Genomic DNA, 22585 nt, shown 5'->3' on the forward strand with positions numbered 1-22585 from the left:
CCGACGGCTATTTAAAATCCCTACACATCCAGTGAGGAGGGTAGGGCTCTGCTGCAGACCTATAAACACTGCAACTAGAACCACGCTCCAGTGGAAGACTCATCTACTGTAAATAACACGGCTGGATTCTTTGGCAATGAGGACGTGAGGGTGTGTAGTACACTAGAAAACGAAGGGCAAGTGATACAGAAACTGAAGGCAACATTTAATGGAGACATAACGTTGACAAATCTAAGAGCACCACGTTATGGTGTAAAGATAAAGTGTTCTTTACTTGTGATTGTACATTGTATACATATAATACTTTTCATTACATTGCACAAAACAGCAAAGTGAAAGCACCCTCAAATCCCCACCCCACCCCACCCCACACACACACACACACACACACACACAAACTTCACTCTACTTTCAGATCTTTCAACAACTCTGCAATGTCTATATGTGGGCTGCTGTTGGTCCCTGTCCTGTTGCAGCACAGCGCGCTCTGCAGACTCTTGGCTGCTTGGTTCAGGGATTGAAGGATGTGAGCAGCGTCCTGTGACTCATTTTTACCATGGGAGCACAGAATGATTTCGTTGATCTCCTCTTCAATCTTTCTAGAGAGGATGGTGGGAAACACGGCGCTCACACGCTCCAACGTGCTTTTCCTCATGGCCGGGTTGCGACATGCAAGGTTCAGTATGAATACACCTGGTCCAATTGTAGGAGGAGATAGATGAAGGAGAGAGGTGTACAAAACAAACAAACAAACAAAAAAAGACTTTTTACACGTCTAATGAAAACATTAAACATTAACTAATTTATCAACAGTGATTGAGTGCCTATGAATGTGTCATCTACAGTAAATACATACATTTATTGTCATTAATTCATAGAAAACATGACAGATTCCAGCAGATGGAGGGAAATAAATAGTTAAAAAATACTTTACCTCTGGGGGTTAGCAGGCTGCAGACTTTCTGCAGGATCAGGGTTTCCACAAAGGCAGCAGGAGGACAGCTCATGCCCAGAGAACTATCTTTATTGTCTACATCGAACATGATGGCATCAAACAAACGACCACCTAAAGAGAAAAAAAAGTTATAGCCATAGTCACTTCTTGGTATTGTTGATACATTCACTGTTATCGCCTTACTTTACTTTCTGTTTGATCCAGGGTTCAAAGCTTCAGAAAAATCTAATTCAAGGACTTTCTAGGCAAATGTTCCCTCAAATTGTATGACCCAACACAGCATAGTTTGAGACATGGATCAGGGTTAATTACTGTGACAACAGTGAGAATTTTTATAATGACAACTACAGCTTAAGGACAACAATTAAAAAGGGAGAGAGGCTTGAGAGTGTGAACACTGTTCTGTCATACCGTGAAAGCAGAAAACTGCAGGAGGCACATGCAGACAAGGAACGTAGCCTAGGTACTAACATTAAGTACAAAAAAAACTTATATATATATGTATATACATATATATGCACTTTCCATGACCTCAAAGTCACAAACTTTTTAAAATGGAAGGACCATTGAGAACCCTGTTTCTTTCTTCTTCACTCACCTTCTTTCTCCAGAGCACAGATGCGTTCAAGGCCATCCCCGAGAGTGACAGTCAAACGATCATCTGGTCGGAACCCGAACCATTCCTTTGCCACCTCCATCACAACAGGGTCCAGCTCTACGACCTCAACAATGACATTGGGTACAAAGTCCCGTAGAAACTGAGGCAGGCCTCCTCCGCCAAGCCCCACCAGGAGCACCGACACTGGGACATCTGAGAAGGAAGATGGAGGGGATGAAAAAGTCCCAGGTGAAGCTCATTCATTGTGGCTGTATTTCCTCCCGACATGTTACAAGAACTTACAAAACAGATTTGCACAGACCTTTGTTCTGTGGTGTGCCCACTCCAAGCATGGCAAGGCTGGCCGCCATCACTTCATGGTGAGCACAGCACAGGAAGCCACTGTCCACTGACAGAGAGGCCGAGGATGATGTTGGTGCAGCTGTTGGCTTGACCTTCTTTTTGTTTTTCTTCTTGTGACTGGATGCTGCTGGGATAAAAATATAAATTTAAACCATCAACCATGTACATTTTAAGAAACTATGATGATATTATAAAACTATATACATCTATATGCATTGTTGGTATTGCTTAGTTGGCGAATATATTGATTATCATAAAGAAAAAGAAAAAAAAAGCATATGTGAGTGGACAAGAGAAAACAACTGACCAGTATTTGAAGAGACAAGACGGCTCTCTGATTGGACGAGGGCAGCATTAGACAGAAAAATGAGTCTCCGGTACAGTTCTCCGTCTTCTCCTTTGACATTCTCCACACAGTACTCCCCGCTCAGTTCACTCACACCCCTGCTGACCTCCTCTCTCCAACCCATGTCACCTCCAACTGACAGAAACGGCACCTGTAACGGGACAAGAACTCAAATGAACACAATGATGCACATGTATGCAACATTAAATATTTTATCGTACAAAAAAACATCTCTAAAAGGAATAATTATATGTGTTACCTGCTGGTTGGCTGGCATACCCGGGGGAGCCAGGTCCATTACCATTGGTGAAAGTTCTGACTGGACAGCCTGCATGTCTGTATACTGCTGATTTCTGTGCATTGTCACAATAACCAAGCGCCGAAAGTTAGCACTGGCTGCCAGCTGCCTCCGACCCTCACTGGAGCTGTAGAGCCAAGCTGTCTCACTGCCTTGTGGCACTGACAGGATAAGCAGAGGAGAGAAAAATCGTCAGAGAAGAACAAAATACAACCAGTGTGACTAACATAGTAAGGCAGAATGACAGGAGAGCTCACCAATAAAAATAGCAAAGGGGTTTGATCTTGGCACCTTGGCACCTGGGGGACAGTCTTGCACTGTGAGAGTGTATCTTGGAAGGCCTGTCTTGGCATGGCAGAGAGTGAGTGAGAGGTTCGAGCTGGCGTCTGTGCTTGTACGAAGCCTCTTTTTCAAGACGGAGTAAGCCTGATACTCCCTCACAGATGACAACAAATCTGCTACCTGTGTGAGACGGGTAGGGGCTCCATCTTCCCCAAGACACATCTCCAGAATAGGCGTGGGCATTGGCTGACGAAACTTGGTGCAGACCAGGACAAAGACAGGCAGAGCAAAGGAGTCCCCTTCTTTCCCATTTTCCTCCTGCAGGCAGTGGAGCCTCACCGCCCACCCCTGCTCCACAAAGTGCTCCACAGCCAACTTGATCACACTCTCTTGAGCCAATGTCACACAGACATACCGGCCGCCAACACTTAGCACACGGCCCACCTGCAGATACAAGAAAACTGCTGTGTACAGATCAAGGGACAAAAAAACACATGGTCTGTGCACATCCTGACCCACTGATTTCTCACCTCAGCGAGCATATTCCTGGCCAGTGCTCCCTCTTCTTCTGATGCCATGGCATCCAACGTGCCTTTATCCAGAGCAGCCTGATAGCTGGCATCCTCATATGGAGTTTGTGTAGCATCCACCTGCTGAAAGGTCAGGCCTGGCCGACGCTCAGCGTTTCGCTGGTTCATATGGGTCACCACTGTCTCACTTATGTCGATATTAGTTAGATGTTTGTAGCCGACATCATACAGCTGTTCACTCAGCTCTGAGTTACCACAACCGACCACCAGCACCTGAAGGAAGTACAAAACACTGTTAAATAATCAGTTATTGTCATTGGCAGTGAAGGAAAGAAACTTAGCACATTTACTTATATTCTTAATTCTGCAATAACAGTTTTGGTATTCGTACCTTATTTGAGTATGTTCATTTTTATGCTATGTCATACTCCTCGTCCACTACAATTAATTCAAAAATCTTGCACTTTTCACTCCTCTTTATTTGACTGGTAAAGTTGGTGGTTACACTGCATTTCTGTGGATTTTACAACCCAACAGCTTCAACTTGACCATCTAGAGCTGTGAAATGCTACTAACAAATTAACATATGAAGCATGAAGATTATCTGTTTCTATTTCGTGTTTATTAACACCTGCCACCAGGTCCGCATGCAGACTGGAGGAGCCCATGTTTACATATTCACAGGCAAAGTTACAGTGAGTAGGACGTTAGCCAGTTAAAAAAGTTCCTTGTAGTAGCTTTAACTAAGGTCTTGAATGCAAGACCCTCTCCTGCAATGGGGTAGTTTCACACTGTGATAATGTTATTTCTAATTTTATTTAAGTAAAACATCTGAATATTCTTTCTACCATTGGTTACATCAGTCAGGAAGTGTATTATGAAAACGACTCTAAGAGGACAAGGAAAGAAATGTTACATCCCAACCTCTTCCATATTAACCACACTGATATACATACATATTAGCAGTAAGTGAATGAATATTAGGCAAATTGTCAACACAAACTGTGTATGCTGTATCAAAAATGTATGCCAGTGACACTTGTTATACCCCTGCTAAACAAGGTATCCTACCTTATGTTGGACTTTGATGTATTTATGCAGCACGCCGCACAGTTTGTTGTAGTCTCCATACCACTCAAAAGACTTCTCTCCGCGCTTCTTAAAGAACCTCTCCCAGTACTCTGCGGAGCTGAACTCATCTGCAGTCCGAGGTAAGAGACTCATTGTCGGCCACAATACTCCAAAACGTTTCAGCTTACAGTGACAGAGGCTGTTTACAGACACTTCTCCACATGGCACTTGCACTGACTTCCCAAGCCGGACGACATTGCTGGCAGCACCGCTCGCTGATTGGAGAACAGTGTGGAAGGCGGAGCCATATACTGCCTTGTGATTCGCTGAGGCTCCCAGAGCTGATTTTATTGGCCGTTGCTGAGCCGGATGTGTTCGGTCCGACTTTGTTAGTCCTCCGGGTGTGATTCATCATGGCTGTGCCAGCAGGAAGGTCTGTGGTGTTCGTGACTGGAAACGCAAAAAAACTGGAAGAGGTAAGAGTCAAACATTTCATAACTCAGGCGGATTATATGCTTTCATCCGGTTTGTCCTGTCTAAACCATTTCAGGCAGGATACTTCTTCACTTAGTGTCCAAATGCTGTTTAAGCCGGTGCTTGCTAAATATAGACAGTGAGCATGAGCTGCCATTATTTATTTTTTTTCTCTTTTTGGTCACATTTATTAGGTCATTCAGATCCTGGGAAACCAGTTCCCCTACAAACTAGTGTCAAAAAAGATTGACTGTAAGTATGAAAAGAGAGAATACCAGTGGAATCAATTCTTCCTGTAATCACTGCTGATCTAACTATGTCTCTGTGCAGTACCTGAATACCAAGGAGAGCCAGATGAGATTTCCATACATAAGTGTAAGGAGGCTGCAAAACAGGTACACTGCTTTAATACAAGTATGTATGTACATGTTTGTTTAGATTGAAACTGATGTGTTGTTGTTATTCACCTTCAGATTGATGGGCCAGTCATAGTGGAGGACACATGTCTGTGTTTCAATGCTTTGGGAGGTCTGCCTGGTCCATACATGTTAGTATAACTTTTGCATTGAGGCATGTTGTATTTAGTAGTGGTAATAAACAGTAATAATTCATACTAAACTTTTATTTTTGTAGAAAGTGGTTCCTGGATAAACTCAAGCCTGAAGGTAAGTGCCGTAGTACATGAACTGCTGAGATATTTGGGCAGAGATATTTAAAGCTTAATAAAAAAGTGAAGTGAGCTGTCCAGTGTCTCTAATCTTGTTAACTGTTTGGTTGTAGGCTTGTACAAACTCCTAGCGGGGTTTGAAGATAAGTCAGCGTGGGCTCTCTGTACCTTTGCTTTCTCTGCTGGGAGGGACGAACCAGTACAGCTCTTCAGAGGGAGAACAGAGGTCAGAATCTTTTTTAAAATGCATACTTTTTTATATGTGTGTATATGTTTTATTTCACTCCTTTCTCTTGATATTTTTAGGGAAAAATTGTGGAACCAAGGGGGCCTCGAGACTTTGGATGGGATCCCTGTTTCCAGCCAGATGGATATGACAAAACGTAAGCAACGGCTGCGTGAAATTTCCTGTACATACCACAAGGGGGAGCCAGAGGTCAACACACTTTCAGATTCGGAACTAGTTGAACATTGCAGATTAGTTCATACAATAAAATGCATCAGTGTGATGATCCCTCCTGCTTTATCCTGTGCATTAGAGATTATTTATCAGTATTATGCCAAGCATAGCCATGCTGACTTTTAACTATGTCCCTCTCATCTGCAGCTATGCTGAACTGCCCAAAGACGTGAAGAACACTATCTCTCACCGCTATCGGGCACTGGCTGCCATGTCTGAGCACTTCTCTCAAACCAACAGTACCTCACCACAGAGCAAGAAGAAAAAGGAGGAGGATTAAAGAGTCATTTTAAGTGAACGTCAGTTTCTGAATCTGGAGAGGATGGATAAAGGATACTCGCTTATAACTGAGTCATTTGTTGTTGTTGGGTCAGAAAACTATGATATGGATCACAATGTCTACTTGTTGAATCTGCAGTGAAAAAGATGCGGCATACTATTGTCTTTCCTGTTTTTTCAATAAATATTTTGTTAATTTTTAAACAAATTCCCAGTTTCTTTTTTAGTCTTATTGAAGATTTCCCTGTGTCAGTGTGTCAGGAAGTGAGCATGTTAAAAATATCCTCCAGATAATGTGGAAAGATAACGGAAACTTTTTGCAAGGAACTTTTCATTGTTCCACATTGGATACTCAAAGACAACCTATCGAGTTTTTACTTCCAAAGACAGACAAAGGTAGACTTAGACAAGAACATAAATTATAAAAAAAAAAGAAGAGGATCCTGATGAGAGCAGCAGACCACTCTGTGGGCAAGACTGTCTCCTGGAGTTGTTTAGAGATGGGTGTGTGGGAGGAGAGGGTCTCTGAAGGAGGAGGAAGAGGAGGAGGGGGTCGTGTACAGTACAAACAGAACAGTGATAACCGGGGAGTTTGGGTAATAAATGACCCTGGAGCTGGAAGTCTCTGAGCAGGAACTATGCAAACACCTGTGACTGATTCCTCCCAGATGTACTGAAGTGTCACACATGCACAAACACATGCATCCTCTGAGCAAGACCACATGATAGTGGAAACAACTGATGTAAAACTTTTGCACTTGGTTATTAATAGTAACAATACTCAGCTAGTAAACGTGACCCTTCATAAGAACAAAGGCGCCATAGATTGTGAAATGACTGCGCCGCTCTGTTTGCTTAGACCTCTGGTTTTGTTTCAGGGACTCACCAGGAAGTAGCAAGTTGTTGTGAGTAGGAACAGGAAGGCAGTATTTGTCTTCATCAGGGAGACTTCAATTCACCTGTCAGCCAAGTTTTTTTTTAACAAAACATGCGAGATGTGTGCCAGACGTCAGGTCACTAGAGGTCAAAGACGTCGCTATGTAGGCATCCCTCCTCTTCCCTCTTTTCCTCTGTGACTTAAAGTCAACACAGTTACCCTCAGTGCTGCTGCATTCAGCCAGGCCCCCACAATATGGCCTCTACATTATGCATTTTTGAGAATTTAAAAGATTTAAGATGCAAAATGTCAGTTGAGAAGGAGTTGGAATTGTTGTAAAAAATGTATGCAAAAGTATTATTTTACGTTCTTTCTGTTTCATCCTGATGTTATGTCTAGAACATCTTTAGTACCACATACCGTAATCAAACTAACCACCAACTACAGCATAAAGGTGTTTTTAAGATGAGATAATCCTTTATTAGTCCCACAACAGGGAAATTTGCAATTTTTAGTCATATTAATTTTTGATATGATACATAGTAACTGTTTAGATTAGACAGGAAACAACATTTTTGCGTATTACATTGGTTTTATGAATAACAGATTATTTTGGTATTCTTGACTTAAATTACATCTTTTGCACTATTTTGATCAAATTGTACCAACTGTAATAACATTTGCACTTCGTCTTTTTTTCAGGTTTTGGTCAGTCGGGACTCAACAGGTGTCTTAGTTTGTTACATTGGTCAGATCGTCAAAGTAAATCAGAAAAGTTGTCCAGAATTTTTTGAGCTTATCACCGTCACGCCTTACGGTGAATTTATTTTCTCCTCCTGAAGATGAAACATTATAGTCCTGATCCATTTAACATGGCATTGAGGTATTGAGCTCTCCATAAATGGTCAAGGGGAAAAATCTTAAATTGTATAAGCCCATATCTACCAGTACAGATACTTCAGTGCAATGAGTTGCACTGAAGTATCTTGAGTTGCAAGTAGCTTTTTACTGTATGCAATTGCCTCTCAGCTTGGGTATTTGGGCATTCAAGGTGATTGTGTAATGTCATAAAATAATTAATAGAATAGGAAAATAATAGTTTCTTTATTACTTGATTACCTAAAGAATATACATGTCTACTCTTGCCTCTTCTGACTTTTGGAACAATCATTCTCTTGTTAAACTGCTCACCACTCTGCATGTGCGCAAGCACATGACAAAGTATCACAAGCACAACAAGTTTGAGACCACTGCACTCTAGTAACCCAGTAGCTATTCTGTCATCGGCTGGAAAAATCCATAACACCTTGCAAACTGTCTCCTGGCATGACCTTTAACTCAGATGGCTGAGATGTTCCAAACCCCTCATCAGGTCTGAAATACACGATGTTTTCAGACTTTTTATTACAAAGAGAACCAATAACAGCATGTTTATCCAGGCAAGTGGGAAGGAGGTTTGTTGATGTTGTGGTTAAGGAGGAAGGAATTTGCTATACAGTGGGATCACTGACAGGAAAAGATGCCTGACTTTATGAGATCTTAATCCATCATGATTGCACCAGAGGATGAAGAGGGTTTGATGTGGCTTTGTGGAGACAGACTGAACTTCCTCTTATTTGTTATGCAAGGCTTACCTGAATGCTCTCGCTGTAATGAGTTTTTTTTAATAGCAGACTTAAGTCAAAAATATTTTTCTTCAAAACAACAGCACTAAGGAACTACGGGAACATGACTTCTTTTACACTTCCAAATCCAAAGGGCTGGTTTTAGCTTCAGAGCAACAAATAATGAGGGTCAGTTTCCATTCCATAAATTCTGTGTTTCACCTGACTCACTGTTGAATGAAGTCTTTCCAGCATTTTTCAAGGTAAAAAGAGTAATGAATTATTTCACCATGAGGCCACCACAGTGAGCGATGGAAACAGTTGACCTAATATATATTCCTGCTGGGACTGGTCCTCTCAGTTTTCACCGTTTATGACCAAACTCTAGTTCCACTGAAGACGATGAATATTAGCTGCATTTTAACTGCTCCAGAGGGAGTTTTCTGTGTGGACTCTCAATTCACCTCTAACCTTCTGACTTCTGCTTCAACCTTTGCCATTACTTATGTGTTTTCATTAACATCATGTGGAGTTTTAAAAGCAGTGTGTGGTGGCATGAGATGCTATGAGATCTTCACGGTCACTTCCATCTCAGAAAATATCACGGTATTACACGTTAATATTATCAGTTACAATGATCATCAAAGGATTGGCAGGTTTTTTTATTGAACAAGTAGTTTCGCAATAATATGCCCTATATTTTTTAATAACACTAATACAGTAGAATTCAATACCTAGATAAGCAAATGTACATGGTACGGCACCAATATACTACTGCAATCCTAGAGCTGTGTAGCACAAGTTGGGTGATCCTGCAAGGGGGAGATTGTGCATTAAATACCAGCTATGTTCTACTCTCTGTTAGCGGTTTGTATCTACATGTCTGAGCATAAAAACATGCTGAAGGATGGTGGCAGAAATTTGGAGTAAAATAAAAGGAAGAGAGGCCAGGAAAGGCTTGACTGAGTAGGAGAAGGGTGGGAAAAGGGGAATGTGGTGGGAAACAGAGAAGTGGAAAATTTGAATGTCTAAGACATTTGTTACTCATCTTGATTAACAAGGTCTCTCACATGCATACCTTCACATAAAACAGAAATGCCTTGAAAGTAACATCGATGTGATCATAGTAGTCTGATCTGTGAGAGCACAGACCAAATTACCCTGTTTAACATACAAATAAATCTAAATCAGGTAATGTAAAAATAATGAAATTGTTCAAAATTTTTCAGCTAAAACATTTATTATGACATGAGATGTTTGGTTTTCAGTTCAATTTTAGTTGTCAGAGCAAAGTCAACATCACAGAAAGAACAGAACTTGTATCCGTATGTGTAATGGCAGGGACAGGACCACCGCTCAGAAGGATCTCTTCTTGGGATGGAAGCCCAAGCATGCTGCAGACCAGATTCTCATAAGCCCCCAGCAAAACACAGTCCGAATGTGTTGAAATGTGTCTGAGACTAAATCTGTCATCAGGTGAAGTCCCACGGTCGTTGTCTACCCAAACAGTCCTGAGTCGTGCAGAGTCAGAGTCTGCAACAAGTGTTGGAAGTCCTGCACTGACCATGGCTCCCTGTGTGTCCCCGCTGAAGCAGCACTGCTGCTGTCGGGGCTGATACTCTGCGGGTCATTGAAGGTTATCAGGATATCCGTGGAGAACTGAGGCAGACGGAAGAGGCCCAGGTGGAGGGTCACTGTATTCCTCGCTTCTTCGTTGAATTTGGACACACACTGTGTCCCAGTCAGCATCCAGGCAGAGCTGCAGTCTGACAGGGACAGCTCAGATTTGGACAGGGACGCAACACTGGTCACTTCAAAAGCACCTGGCTCTAAAGCTTTGTTGCTGCCTGCTATGTCTTCAAAGTGATACCTGGCAGCATCTTGGTCTGCCACCTGAGCCTGGTACTCCACCAGCTCCACGATCAGGCTCTGGTCGGTGTGTGCGTGGGCAAACACCTCCTGATTGTCCGGGATCTCCCTCAGCTCACTGATGTCCGTGGTGCTGTGGGGGAGGACAGCTGACAGCGCTCCTCCAAACAGAGGATGAGACTGACCCGCGCTGCCTGCGGCACTCTGCATCTCCACGTGAAGCCTGTGAGCAGCTCTGAAGAGACAGCAACAAACACAGAGCCTGTTTTTAACTACCCACAGTCACCGAAACACCGTATTTTGAAATAAAAATACATTTGACTCAGGAAAACGTGATAATATGTATGTAAACGCTGCGTGATAAACAAATATCTCACCTACCAACTGCTCCAGCAAGGACTTCCGGTTAAAAAGTTTCTGTTCTTCTTCTACTCCTCAAATTGTAGCCACTCTAAACGCATGTCATGCGCACTGCTGCCACCTACAGGTGAGGCAAACGCACCCTAAAACTGGCAGGTGTGGAAGAAGTATTCAGATATTTTAGTCAAAAATAAACTAAAAACAAAAAACACACAACAATAAAAAAAAAAAAAAAAATACTGCATTCAAGATAAACTCCTGAAGTTCAAATTTTACTTCAGCAAAATCAAAGCGGTATTAAACTTGTGCTTAAAGTATCGAAAGTAAAAGTATTATACATTAATATACATTATAACACTCGAATACTCTTGTAATTGGTTGAGGTGACGCAAATGTTAATGTACGTTATATACAGTTGAGTAAGTTAATGTATGCTATGATTTTTTTTAATTTTATGATGATTTTTATTTTATTTTTGAATGTGATCATGTTTTACTATGTAACATCTACAGAGAAGATGGTTCACTTTAATACCTGTATGTATTTATTAATATCGTGCCACGTCAATGTCTATTTCTAAATAAAATAAAAACGATGTTTTCCTCTTGCTGTCAAACATCTGCAGCGGTCCCTCTCCTCATCCAGCTGTTTGTGTTCACTTCCTGGTCAGCTGATTCAGACGGAGAAAAGACAAGCGAGCCGCTAGCATCCATGATGATAGTCCTGTCTCATCGTCCGGACAGCATATGAAATGAAAGTGACACATCCGTAAAGCCACCCCGAGCCCTGGAAACCCTGGATTAACACCCGAGTGTCTGTGTGTCTGTGTCCGCCAGCATCGAGCGTCTTCTGGACCTTGAGGGAAACAGCAGGTAGCTAGCCGCGTTAGCATCCTTAGCCTAGCTTAGCGCTAGCCGGCTAGCTAAATTTGTCAGTGGACCAAGCGGCCTCTCTGAGCTAGCTAAATTAGCTAGTAGCTAGCTGTGTTGTCGTTTACATTGGTCCCCTTTGACTGTAATTACTGTGGCGTATTAATGAAATAATTAAAGAGTGGTAGACACGATAGTAAATGTTGGCGAACAAACAATTCAACCAGCTAAAGTTGTCAACTGCTGTGATATAATTACTGTTCTTGATAGCAGATGTGCTCTAGAGATGTCAGTTTCATTTTCAGCTCTTGTTTGGACCTTAAAGCCATCATATTAAAATAATAGTACTCAGCTAAAATAAAATGTACCTCGGCCCGTGAACGCAGCATCTTGTTTTCCTTCCTTGCTAGATATTGATTAAGTATTGTATGGCATTCTCCTCTTAGCATTACCTTAAAGTTGCAATCCATAAATTGATTATGTGATCAGAAGTACTCTCCAGTCCGCTCCTGTGGTTATCATGATGCAATTTACTCCAAACCTAACTGTCTGTAATTTATAAATCACAACTTTGCTGTGACTGGACTACTTATTTTCTCTGGATTGCACCTTTTAAAATTGCTTTCCTGAAATAATCTAGTTTTCTAAAGTCTAACATGATAGACTTGGCTTCTCTTCACTTTCTCTTTCTGTGTCTCTTCACGCTGTCGCTGCTTCAGATAGAGCCCCGTTCCTCTGCTTCTCTTCTGCTCTGTTTACTGGAAAGTTGCTCTCATCTCCTGGCCGCTGAAAGGCCTTTTTCCAAACACTGTGCCAGAAAAGGACGCTGCTGAGCAAGCCACAGCGTCCGACTGAACTGGATTCAATGGTACAAGTCGTATTGCTGGATTGAGAGGTGGTGGTGTGTGTATGAGTGAGGCTGCTGTATTCCCCCCTGATGGTTACTGCAGGGCCCGAGGCTCACATGTTGTTTAGTTCAGCGTCACAGAGGCACTTTATTGAGGCACTGGTGTGTTTTGTCACACTGTTTGGATCAAGTATCACCCAAACACAGCCTCAGGGGGGTATAATTGGAAGAACAGTGTGTTTTCCACATCCGACACAGTAGAGTTGTTTACCCAAAGGCATACAGAGCTATGATGACATTTCCTTTCATAGTAAGCGAGTGTGAGTGGCTGCTCACACCAGAAACATGAGGAAATATCTTAATAGGATATCTTAATACTTTCTTATTTCTTTGATTACTGATGAGGCATAAAACTGTATTTCACAGACAGCTGGCATAATGGAAGAACCATCTTAATAACATGTACCAGTGGTAAATATTAGATTGAAGAGGAAATGAATGAAATCAGCTCTGTGACTAATAACAGAGTCATGCTGTTTAACAGGAAACGTCTGGATTAGAGGCCTCCTCAGATTGCTTCACCATGACCAGTCTCATTAATGCAATCGTTACTGGGAGAGTTTAGATTTAGGGTCTCACTCTGTTCATACACTTAATGCTTTGTTCTGCTCCCAGGCAGGACCTGGCTGTGGTTATGCCTGCAAGGCAAATCACTCAATTCCACCTAACAATATCAGAATACTCTCTTTTAGCAGACTGTCATGTGTAACACTTAAGACCTTTGTGGCTTGGTGCAGGTGTGTTGAGTACAGTGCATGGTATTATAAAGCTCTCCCCACAGTGCCGCAGATCCTAACTGATAATCTTCTTCTCCTCCTGTCCTGCAGAGCGAGCCAGATCGGGAGGACCAGCCTGAAGACAACATGCCCCCCAAGTTTAAACGACACCTTAATGATGACGAGGTCACAGGATCCATTCGCAGCGAGAGGGTGAGACACAGGTGGAGGGAGTGATGGTGTTTTGAGGTTACAGCTTATCACCATCATCCAGAAGCGGCCAATGTAGGAGGCAAACAGAGTGCAGGATGGGAAAAAAGAGAATCTGATTTCAGCGTGCTGTAATCAGAACAAGGTTTAAAGCTGTCAGTTAGGCACACAAATGATATCGATTATACTGGTTGATATAATTGACTTTACTGGAAAGATGACCATTAAATCAAAGCAAAATTATGCAACTATTTTACCTTAAAATAACAGCTAAATCATTTATTCTTTAGCTAAGAAGAAGCTTGCTTGGTATCTCAGTACATATCTATTGTTTTTACAGCCTACTATGCAGCTGTTGGCTAGTTAGCTTAGTTAGCCACACAGTAAGTGGTCACATTGCTAGCACATCACGGGCCAGACAACGACCTCCTCCTGGCGCGCCAAAGCTCCTGTGCTAGCGGTGTGAACACCAACATGCCCCCATTGCTCCGAGCTCCCAATCCGGGCAGAGTCAGCTGATAGGACCGCTAGCTGCAGAGTTAATGAGCTTACCAGCTAACTGCGCTACAGTTAGCAGCAGTTTGCACTTGCATTTATGGCAAGCTATCTGTCCATCAAGAAACTCTGTAAATCACAGAGAGTTGAGACAGAGCAGGTGGAGGACATCAAAGGGGAAAAAAAGAAATATTTTCTCCATAAACAGTATATATGATCCAGAGCAGAGTCCTGGTAGGAGCCACTGCAGGCTCAGTGTGACACTGGTGTAAATCTGAAGGGCACCAAGTTGCAAAAAAATATCAATTCTTGCATAATGTGGTTTTGATATCAGTGGAAAAAGTGAGGGAATGCCAAAAGAGATTTAACCTTTGAAAGAGGTAAGAATTTCAAAGTGAAGTGAAGAAACTCCAGAAAATCCTTTGGCCAAATGTCTGGTTCTCATCAAAGTGGTCATCCCCTCCCACCCACCTGCACCTTCCCTGTCCTCATGATCCTTTACTTTATTCAGTCCTTCGTTTCCTCTGTCTAATCCTGTTTCTTAGTGCGCCGACCTGGGATCAAAGCTAAGCTTACGGGGAGACTTTCATAACAAAACCCTCCCTTCAATCTTCCATGCTTCCCTTTTATGGCCCATCCTCCCATCCTCTGATAATAGCTACCAGTTCTCCCATATGTCTCCCTTGCTAGACAGTGGAAAAATGAAAGACATTGTACAGAAGGAGAGTGTTAGTGCCTCAACTCATAAAGCTCTTCATGATCATATGGCCAGCATTCCCTCAGGTTTTTTGCAGATGACAGGGTATTTACAAGAGAGTAAACTGTCTATATTGGCACAGCAGTGGCTGTCAACGTTACAGGACATCAACTGCTTTTCCTCCTCTCAGTTCTTTGTTGTGTCAGGGTCTCACGATTGTTAGAAGGTGAAAACCATGACTGAAAAATTTGAGATTCAACCAAAACTACTATCCCAAGATAATCTCCTTTCTTTCCAAGCAGTAATGAATATAGTCCTCCTGTCTGCCATCCAATGAGAAACAGACAGTTCCCGTCTCCTCCTGGTCCAGTTCTCCTCCTGTGAGACTTTAATGCTGCTGTCCTCACTAATTCTCTATGAATAGCATGTTACACAGGCTGCTTTCTGCCCCTATTAAGCAATCAGTTGGTTCCGACATGGTTGTGAACATGGCTGTGTGTTTCTGTAGATAATCTACCTTGAGAACCCAGAAACCTCTTGTTTTTTTTCACCTGATTCTGTTCAGGTACATTTTGGATTCTCAGGAAACTGTCCTTGTCATATTTTGAGGAGTCACAGAGAGCACTAGAGGAAGAGATTTTATTGAGGTTTGGCGAGCAAAACAGCAGAGCAACAATAGTCTTTTATTGTAAGTAAGTCATCATAATGTACGTGCGCTATAATTGCAGTGCATTTGGCCATGTCTGCCTTCTAAAGACAGAATGAAAAAGCATCTATTGATCAGTACAGCTGCTGTCTGGCGATATGAGTTTCATATCTCTGTTTCAGCAACTGATAAGATGCTGGTACCATTGACAGTATAAGTGAATGGTGCTTTCGAGTCTGAAAGGGGAAGCCAATGCAGAAGTGCCTTAAATTTGCATTTATTCTGATAGCCAGCAGGGGCCGACTCCACTGGTTTCAAAACGAAGTCTGATTGTGTGTAAGCTTGTGAAAAAATGACCCTACTCCTCACTTGATTCATCAGTCAGTAAACAGTTTCCTACTGAGTTTATGGTCTCAATCTCTAGTTTCAACATTTCGTAAATAATAATCCCATTTACAGTAAAATTGACGATAATGCAGGGTGTGCTTTAGGGCGTAGCTACCTTGTGATTGACAAGTCGCTACCACTGCGTTTTATTGGGTTCTCAGTCAGATCCAATCAGAATACCCTCCCTAGCTTCCCCTTCTCATCCAAATATGGTCACTTCTGGATCCAAAAAAACACAATAGTGTCGGCCATAATACCAAACTTGAGGCCTCACGTGGGTTACATCAGGGTGGGCTTATAGTCAGCTGGCACTGGAGCTTGTTCCTGACCCCAAATCTGAAAGCATTACCGCTGCTGAAATACAAAATTTTGTAGTCCACAATTAAGGAAGCAGAGACATACTGTAGGTGTTGACAGAAGTCAGTCAATATCCAGAACATTCTCTTATCTGACCTCTGACCTTTTCTTCTTTTACAGAGGAACCTACTGGAGGAAGACTCTGATGAGGAGGAAGATTTCTTTCTGTGAGTTTGTGAGACGTTATATTCTCTTCAGTCACTGAACTTATTAAAACAATAATCGATCAAATATGTTTAAAATTAGGGCTGCAGCTAACGATTATTTTCATAATTGATTAATCTGTTTATTCTCGCCACGATTAATTGATTGCTTAGTCTACGAATCTTCATTTACTACCATACATGACAAAGAAAAGTAGCAAATCCTAACAATTAAGAAGGTGGAGAAACAGAAAATGTTTGACAATTTTTCTTTGAAAATTACTAAAACAATGATTCAAAGAAGTTAGCAACTAATTTTCTTTCGCTCGACTGAATGATTCTTTATTTTTACCCAATTTACCCAGAGATGTGAGCAGTAATACTAGTGTGGGTTGTAAAAACACAAGTACACAAAATCAACACAATCAGTAACTTTGGCTTTGTTTGTTCCTGTTTTCCAGGAGAGGGCCCACGGGACCCAGATTTGGACCTCAGAATGACAAAATGAAGCAGTAAGTACTTACACATTCCTCATTACATCTGAAAGCCAGAGGTCAGGGTAGTTTACCAGCACTCTGAGTTTTGGTGTTGTTGTTATATAACCGTGGTTCGTGATGTTTCCAGAAGCTGCAGGTTGTTAGCGGATTGTGCAAGAGAGTCCGGTCGTGTGCAGGTTATTGTGTAACCTTCCCAGGACGTCCTGGTCCCTCTGCAGTCTGTTGCCACGTTAACCTCCAGTCAGAGCAGAGGAGGGCATTGTTGAGACAGTCTGGCACCCAGGCTTGTTTCGCCACGCTATCTTCATACTTGACAGTTTGTCATTGTGAGCGCATGAAACCAGATGCCATCATTACCGATTCCAGGAATTTTGTGTGTATGTTGCCCAGGCTCGTCAGCTCTGTATCCATCTGAACCTGAACCTCTCAGGTCAGATCAACAGTGTCTTTATGTGTTAGTAGCAGACCCATGCGTCTTCCTGATGATGTGTTTTGCACTGGCTACGGTTTGGCATGTTTATTATTACTGCCCTCAGCGTGCAATCAAACTAAAGTCCAAGACTGATCATTTCCTGCAGTCCCTTGTCTGATGGAAAATTTGATCAGGGAAAACAAATTCCTTTGTCTTGTATGTCACTTATGAGCCACTCTGTTTTCTTTATTTCTTTACCAACATCCTTCCTCCCACTGAGCCGGCATCCCTCCGAGAGATATTGCCAAGAGCTACTTTGAAATAAGAGAGACTGAAGGGTAATCTGTACTAGTCATGTCATGGTTAAGTATGAATACCATGAATAAAGCAAGGATTCGAGCGTGATTCTGCATATAATGAACAGGTGCTGGCAAGTTAGGCTTTTTATAGCCTGCAAGAGAAGAGAGTATTCCTGGGAAAACAGATGTTTCGGCTGTTGTGGGTTTACAGTATCAACAAAAGAACAAACCACAAAAAATCCCAACTTTTTATCATTTCTGATTCATGTCTATTATTTCTGACTCACACCAACTCGTGTTCTCAGGGTGCAGTCACAGGTGGACGAGGTGATCGATGTGATGCAGGAGAACATCTCCAAGGTGATAGAGAGGGGCGAGCGTCTCGACGACTTGCAGGACAAGTCGGGTGAGTCAAAACCGGGACGGTGTGTGTTTTTGTGTGCACCCACATGTACGAAGTAAAACTAAGTTTTAACACAAAACCTACAGGGAATGTTTTATCACTGGTTTGTTTTAGCGTTTAGTTTTCACAGGCTGTGTTAGTGCCCACTGATAGAGTGAATGTGTCACTTTACACTTAGCACTCTTTGGCAACCTGTTAGATTAATGAAATAGTTTAGTTTAGAATAAGCTAAGTTTTACTTTTGCACAATTTAATTCGATTTAAATTGCAATCAAACAAACAATATACAGTGCAGGAAAAAGGCAGAAAACCTGTTCTGTTCTTTGAGAAAGATATCACAAAGTTACAGAAAAGGCACAATTAACATACAAAAAATAATATGAATACATAAAAACATGGTAAACTAATTATTAGAAAAAAAAAATAGTGACGACAACAATGATAACATACATATATAAAATGTTTGCATGAAAGGCTGCTACTAACAGTTGCCAGATTGTCAGAAAATAGTAAAAAGAATATTATTTTAATTTCCCACAGTCCAAGGTGACAGTTTCAGATGTTTTGTTTTGTCTGATCTGACGGATTCAAAACCCAAAGATATTCAGTTTAGTTTAATAAAGGACAAAGAAAATCATTAAATCCAAAGGCGGGAAACCGCCAACTGTTTGGTACTTTTGCTTAAAAAACTCATTGAGAAAGTTACTCTATTATCAAAACCAGATGCTGTTTTTTTTCTCCATCATTTAATCAATTAATGTACTTGCAGAAAAAATCAACAAAACATTAAAGTGGCTCTTAGTAGCAAATTGTAGCAGTTTGCGTGTATAAGTCAGTTTTTAATGGCCATATGCAGTAGATCATAATATGAAATATGAAACATTTCTCGTCCCTCTCGGCTAACAGTAGCTAATGTAAGTTTAGAAATGGAGTCCGCTAACATAAACTTTAGACCCGCTTTCCCCTTTGACTTTGCACTGAAGTAGCCTGGTACAGACCTTCTCTCCTGCAGGACTGGGGTTGTGTACAGTAGAAGCAACTGCTTGCATGTAAATACTCTCAGTGCACTTTAAAGCTGTTAATGATCTGTCCAGGGTGAGTGTTTTACCAGGTGTGTATCTGAAACCTTTTTGACAGGTCTCACACTCGCATTCACACAGCCCCACTCTTTATTCACTCAGCGTGTATCAAACAGGTGTGTGAAACATGTTCAGCTCCCTTTGTTCAACAACTTCACACACGTGCGAGGCTTTCAGACAACACTCGCACAGCTCTTCTCCTTCTCCTCCTCCTCCATGATGAAGAGATGAGCCTTGTGTCCTCGTGTCTCATGCCGTGTCTAATAGTCCTCATCGTGACGTCCACACTGATGTTGTATAACTGCTTCGCTCTTTCGTGTCAACCAGCCACCCAAGACAATAACGCACATCTGGAACACATTTGTGTTTACACAAGTCTTTGTGTGTATGTGAGTCTTGCTGTATTTGTGGGTCTATGGACCTTTGTGTGGCTGCTGGTTGCGTGTCTCTTGTCCTCAGTAGGTGTCTTTATGTGAGCAATATAATATCCTGTGATTGACACTTGCAGTTTGCTGTCTGACCCATGTGCGGGTAACCTTTTGTTGAACTCCTAAAGATTAACAAGCATCTTCTCAGAAGCCTCGTTCTCTCTTTGTAGTAAGGACAGGTCGTTAACAGGCATGTGGACATTGAAACAGCAGACACATGACACTCTGAAGAGGGACATGGGCTTGGACAAGCAGTTCCGCACGCTAGGGAGCCGTAACCTTCCTGTTAGCATGCATAAACACAAAGTTAACAACAGTATCCAAGAAACAGAGAGACAGAGCAGTGTGGGCGAGCATGTTGGAGAGGGACATCATGACAAGGACAGAAGGGAGGAAGACTGAGCAAGTGTGTATTCATTTGGCAACTTGTTATTCAACATTTCATGCCAATATGTAAAAGAAAACTGTTCATAGCTGTGATCTCACCAGCAGAGCGAAGGCTTACATAATTGTAACACTTTATAACTGCACATGTACAACACACAGCCAAGCAGTTTGAGTCACCTTATCCACCATCAAAGTCAAAACAATAGCCTGCTTATTATTTATTTTTCTTCCAATTCATTCTTCTCCTCACGTGTCTCCGTGTGTGCTGCGGTCATGTGACGCTCCAGAGAGCCTATCGGACAACGCGTCTGCCTTCAGTAGCCGAGCCAAACAGCTGCACAGGAGGATGTGGTGGAGAGACATGAAGGTGCGCTGTCTGTCTGTTTTATATTTGCGCGTGTGTTCAAGCATGTGACAGCTTCAGTGTCTCTTTGTTTTTCTGTATTTGTTTGCATGTTAACGCTTTATGAAAGTACAAATCATATGCTTAAGTAACACTTAGCTAATGCGTGACTCATGATGATTTAATGCATGAATAAATGCAGGAAGTATCATGAATTCCTTTGGCTCACCATTAACAAATGACAATCAAGTCACTATGACTTTATGTGATTAGGTCACCATTTTACTTATTTTATATATTAAATATTTATATTTTAAGTTTTCCTCTGACAACCAGTTTAATAAAGAACAGGTACTGTAATTTTGGAGAGTTTTAAAACAAATAATCAAAATCGTAGAACCAGAGATATCACATGCCACAAATTCTTTTCAAAACCTGGTTCCTACATAACCCACAATGCAACTTAGCCACTGACATCACTGGAGGCAATTTATCAGGTTACATGTAGCTTCCTTTGGAGCCACAAAAAGCTTTAAACTACTTCTTACACATATGCAGTAGTACTCCCCAAAACCTGTTAACACTTTACTGTTTTGAATTAGTGGAATTACCCTTTAAGAGTATGATTTGTACTCTCATTTTAACTAGTTAACCTTCACATTAAAGTTGAAGTCAGAGGCAGTTAGCATTATGAGTGTTAAGTGTTCAAAGTGCGTCGTTTCCTCCACAGATGAAGATGATTATCGCCTTGGTAGTTGTGGCTCTCCTGCTCATTATCATCAGTGAGTATTTTACCAAACACACTCGCTATGTTTGAATTCACATAACTTACACATATTCTCACAAAATATTCTTTCTCTCTTTCAGTTCCAGTGATCATGCGATATCGCTAGTGTCTGACGAGGAGGACGAGGACGGACGCTTCTCCGTCTTCTTCCTCTCTCTCTCTCTCCTCTGCACACAATCCTCCACTCCAGCTAGGGGGCGCCAGGCAGCCTCCCACACCCTCCTCAGTGTCAGCCTGTGTACCTTCGAGGATCTGGCCTCAAGTTGCCCTTAGTACAGATCTTATCTTTGGCATTTCTACTTAAATCTGCTGTGAGATCAGTACTAAGGCTCTGTTTGATCCCTTTGTTTTGAACAGAACGGCAACACAGGAGAACTGGGGAGATATTTTATTGCAGTTTGGAAGAAAACTCTGACTCTCAGCCCTCTAGTCAATGTGAAGGAGTGCTCCATTCCATGATACATATCACGTGAAGGGCCCTGTCTTTGCCTTGACAACAGGGACACTCCAGGTTGTGCATATTACATCATATAGATAGATACTGTAAAGGCAGGGAATCCTCGCCAACTAGCTGGTCTATATCTGCTGCAGAAGCCTCCTATAAAGAGGCTCTAACATTAAGCGAATGAACCTCAGATGTCTACTTGTTATTCCTCGTGTGCTGTCCTCTCACTGCCTGAGGATGACGTTTATAGGGAATAGTTTGATTTCACTTGCAACGTGAGGGAACATCTGAGGTTCATCTGCGTAGTCAAAGGTCGCTTCTTTTCTTCATCAAAAAGGCTTCTCTGACAGGAGAGTGATTTCACGTATCAGGTATGTTTCCTCATCAGTGCAGATGATCGGAAAAGAAGCCGCATGTGTTCACACAACATCCTGCTCATTCGGCTTCATAAATCACCGCTTTTCCACTTCCGTCTGCCTATTGATAGCTTGTTCTACTGTAAAGCAAGGACCATGTCAAACCAAAACATCAAGGTTATGAATGTCTCCTACACCTTTAACCTCACACCTTCCTCCTGGGTTGTGCTGAGCTCTGGGCCGGTTTGGTCACGGCTATCCTACTTTCCTGCTAGCGACATTAAACTGTCTCTCACTCTGCAGATGTTTCTGTTTGGTTGTAATTCTGCTTTCTGTCTTTTGTTTCCCACTGTTTTGAAGTTCTTATTTCTGCCAGTAGCTCAATGTTAACGCTTGTATGAAAGCTGGTATTTCCTGTCGCCACCGAAGGGACAGTTTGTCTCTCTGTACTGTTACATTAAGTTCAAAGAGGGATAATTTAAGGGGGCTGTGAAATTAAACTTAAGTGTCATTGTGTCTGGATTAATTAACTGTATAATACCACTCTACATTGTCATTTTATTATTTTTCATATAATTTATTTTAGCTGTAAATACTGATTCTGTAATGATGTACAATACTCTGGCATTGCATTGGAAGACTGTGATATATTGATCCGTTTTGCTCTGGAATAAAGTGATTTTAAAGGG

General features: G+C 41.8%; 4 protein-coding genes across 6 annotated transcripts; 2 read left to right on the plus strand and 2 right to left on the minus strand.

Moving 5' to 3' along the window:
• Positions 1-184: 184 nt before the first annotated feature.
• On the minus strand, positions 185-4668 carry mettl13 (methyltransferase 13, eEF1A lysine and N-terminal methyltransferase). 2 transcript variants are annotated; one of them, XM_073477105.1, is made up of 9 exons: positions 4444-4668; positions 3373-3645; positions 2818-3286; positions 2522-2721; positions 2224-2413; positions 1876-2040; positions 1554-1766; positions 935-1066; positions 185-693 (listed from the first exon to the last, which is right to left on the minus strand). In XM_073477105.1, the coding sequence occupies exons 1-9, from the start codon at positions 4594-4596 to the stop codon at positions 401-403; spliced, it is 2088 nt and encodes a 695-aa protein (XP_073333206.1). In that variant the 5' UTR covers positions 4597-4668; the 3' UTR covers positions 185-400. The 2 variants fall into 2 exon arrangements, with proteins under 2 accessions (XP_073333206.1, XP_073333205.1); XM_073477104.1 differs by having other exon boundaries at positions 1876-2043; positions 4444-4649.
• A 172-nt stretch (positions 4669-4840) lies between these two features.
• On the plus strand, positions 4841-6531 carry itpa (inosine triphosphatase (nucleoside triphosphate pyrophosphatase)). Its single transcript, XM_073477111.1, has 8 exons — positions 4841-4919; positions 5112-5169; positions 5248-5312; positions 5391-5464; positions 5551-5582; positions 5698-5810; positions 5891-5967; positions 6192-6531. Exons 1-8 carry the CDS (start codon positions 4857-4859, stop codon positions 6322-6324), a joined length of 615 nt encoding a protein of 204 aa, XP_073333212.1. The 5' UTR covers positions 4841-4856; the 3' UTR covers positions 6325-6531.
• Positions 6532-9445: 2914 nt separating this feature from the next.
• rangrf (RAN guanine nucleotide release factor) lies at positions 9446-11020 on the minus strand. Its single transcript, XM_073477112.1, has one exon. It carries the CDS (start codon positions 10881-10883, stop codon positions 10302-10304), a length of 582 nt encoding a protein of 193 aa, XP_073333213.1. The 5' UTR covers positions 10884-11020; the 3' UTR covers positions 9446-10301.
• Positions 11021-11708: 688 nt separating this feature from the next.
• On the plus strand, positions 11709-22585 carry vamp4 (vesicle-associated membrane protein 4). 2 transcript variants are annotated; one of them, XM_073477113.1, is made up of 9 exons: positions 11709-11905; positions 12622-12770; positions 13637-13738; positions 16438-16484; positions 16922-16972; positions 17974-18074; positions 20253-20332; positions 21039-21090; positions 21176-22585. In XM_073477113.1, the coding sequence occupies exons 2-9, from the start codon at positions 12768-12770 to the stop codon at positions 21199-21201; spliced, it is 462 nt and encodes a 153-aa protein (XP_073333214.1). In that variant the 5' UTR covers positions 11709-11905; positions 12622-12767; the 3' UTR covers positions 21202-22585. The 2 variants fall into 2 exon arrangements, with proteins under 2 accessions (XP_073333214.1, XP_073333215.1); XM_073477114.1 differs by lacking the exon at positions 12622-12770.

The sequence above is a fragment of the Pagrus major genome, chromosome 11 (genome assembly GCF_040436345.1).
Source record: "Pagrus major chromosome 11, Pma_NU_1.0".
NCBI lineage: Eukaryota > Metazoa > Chordata > Actinopteri > Spariformes > Sparidae > Pagrus > Pagrus major.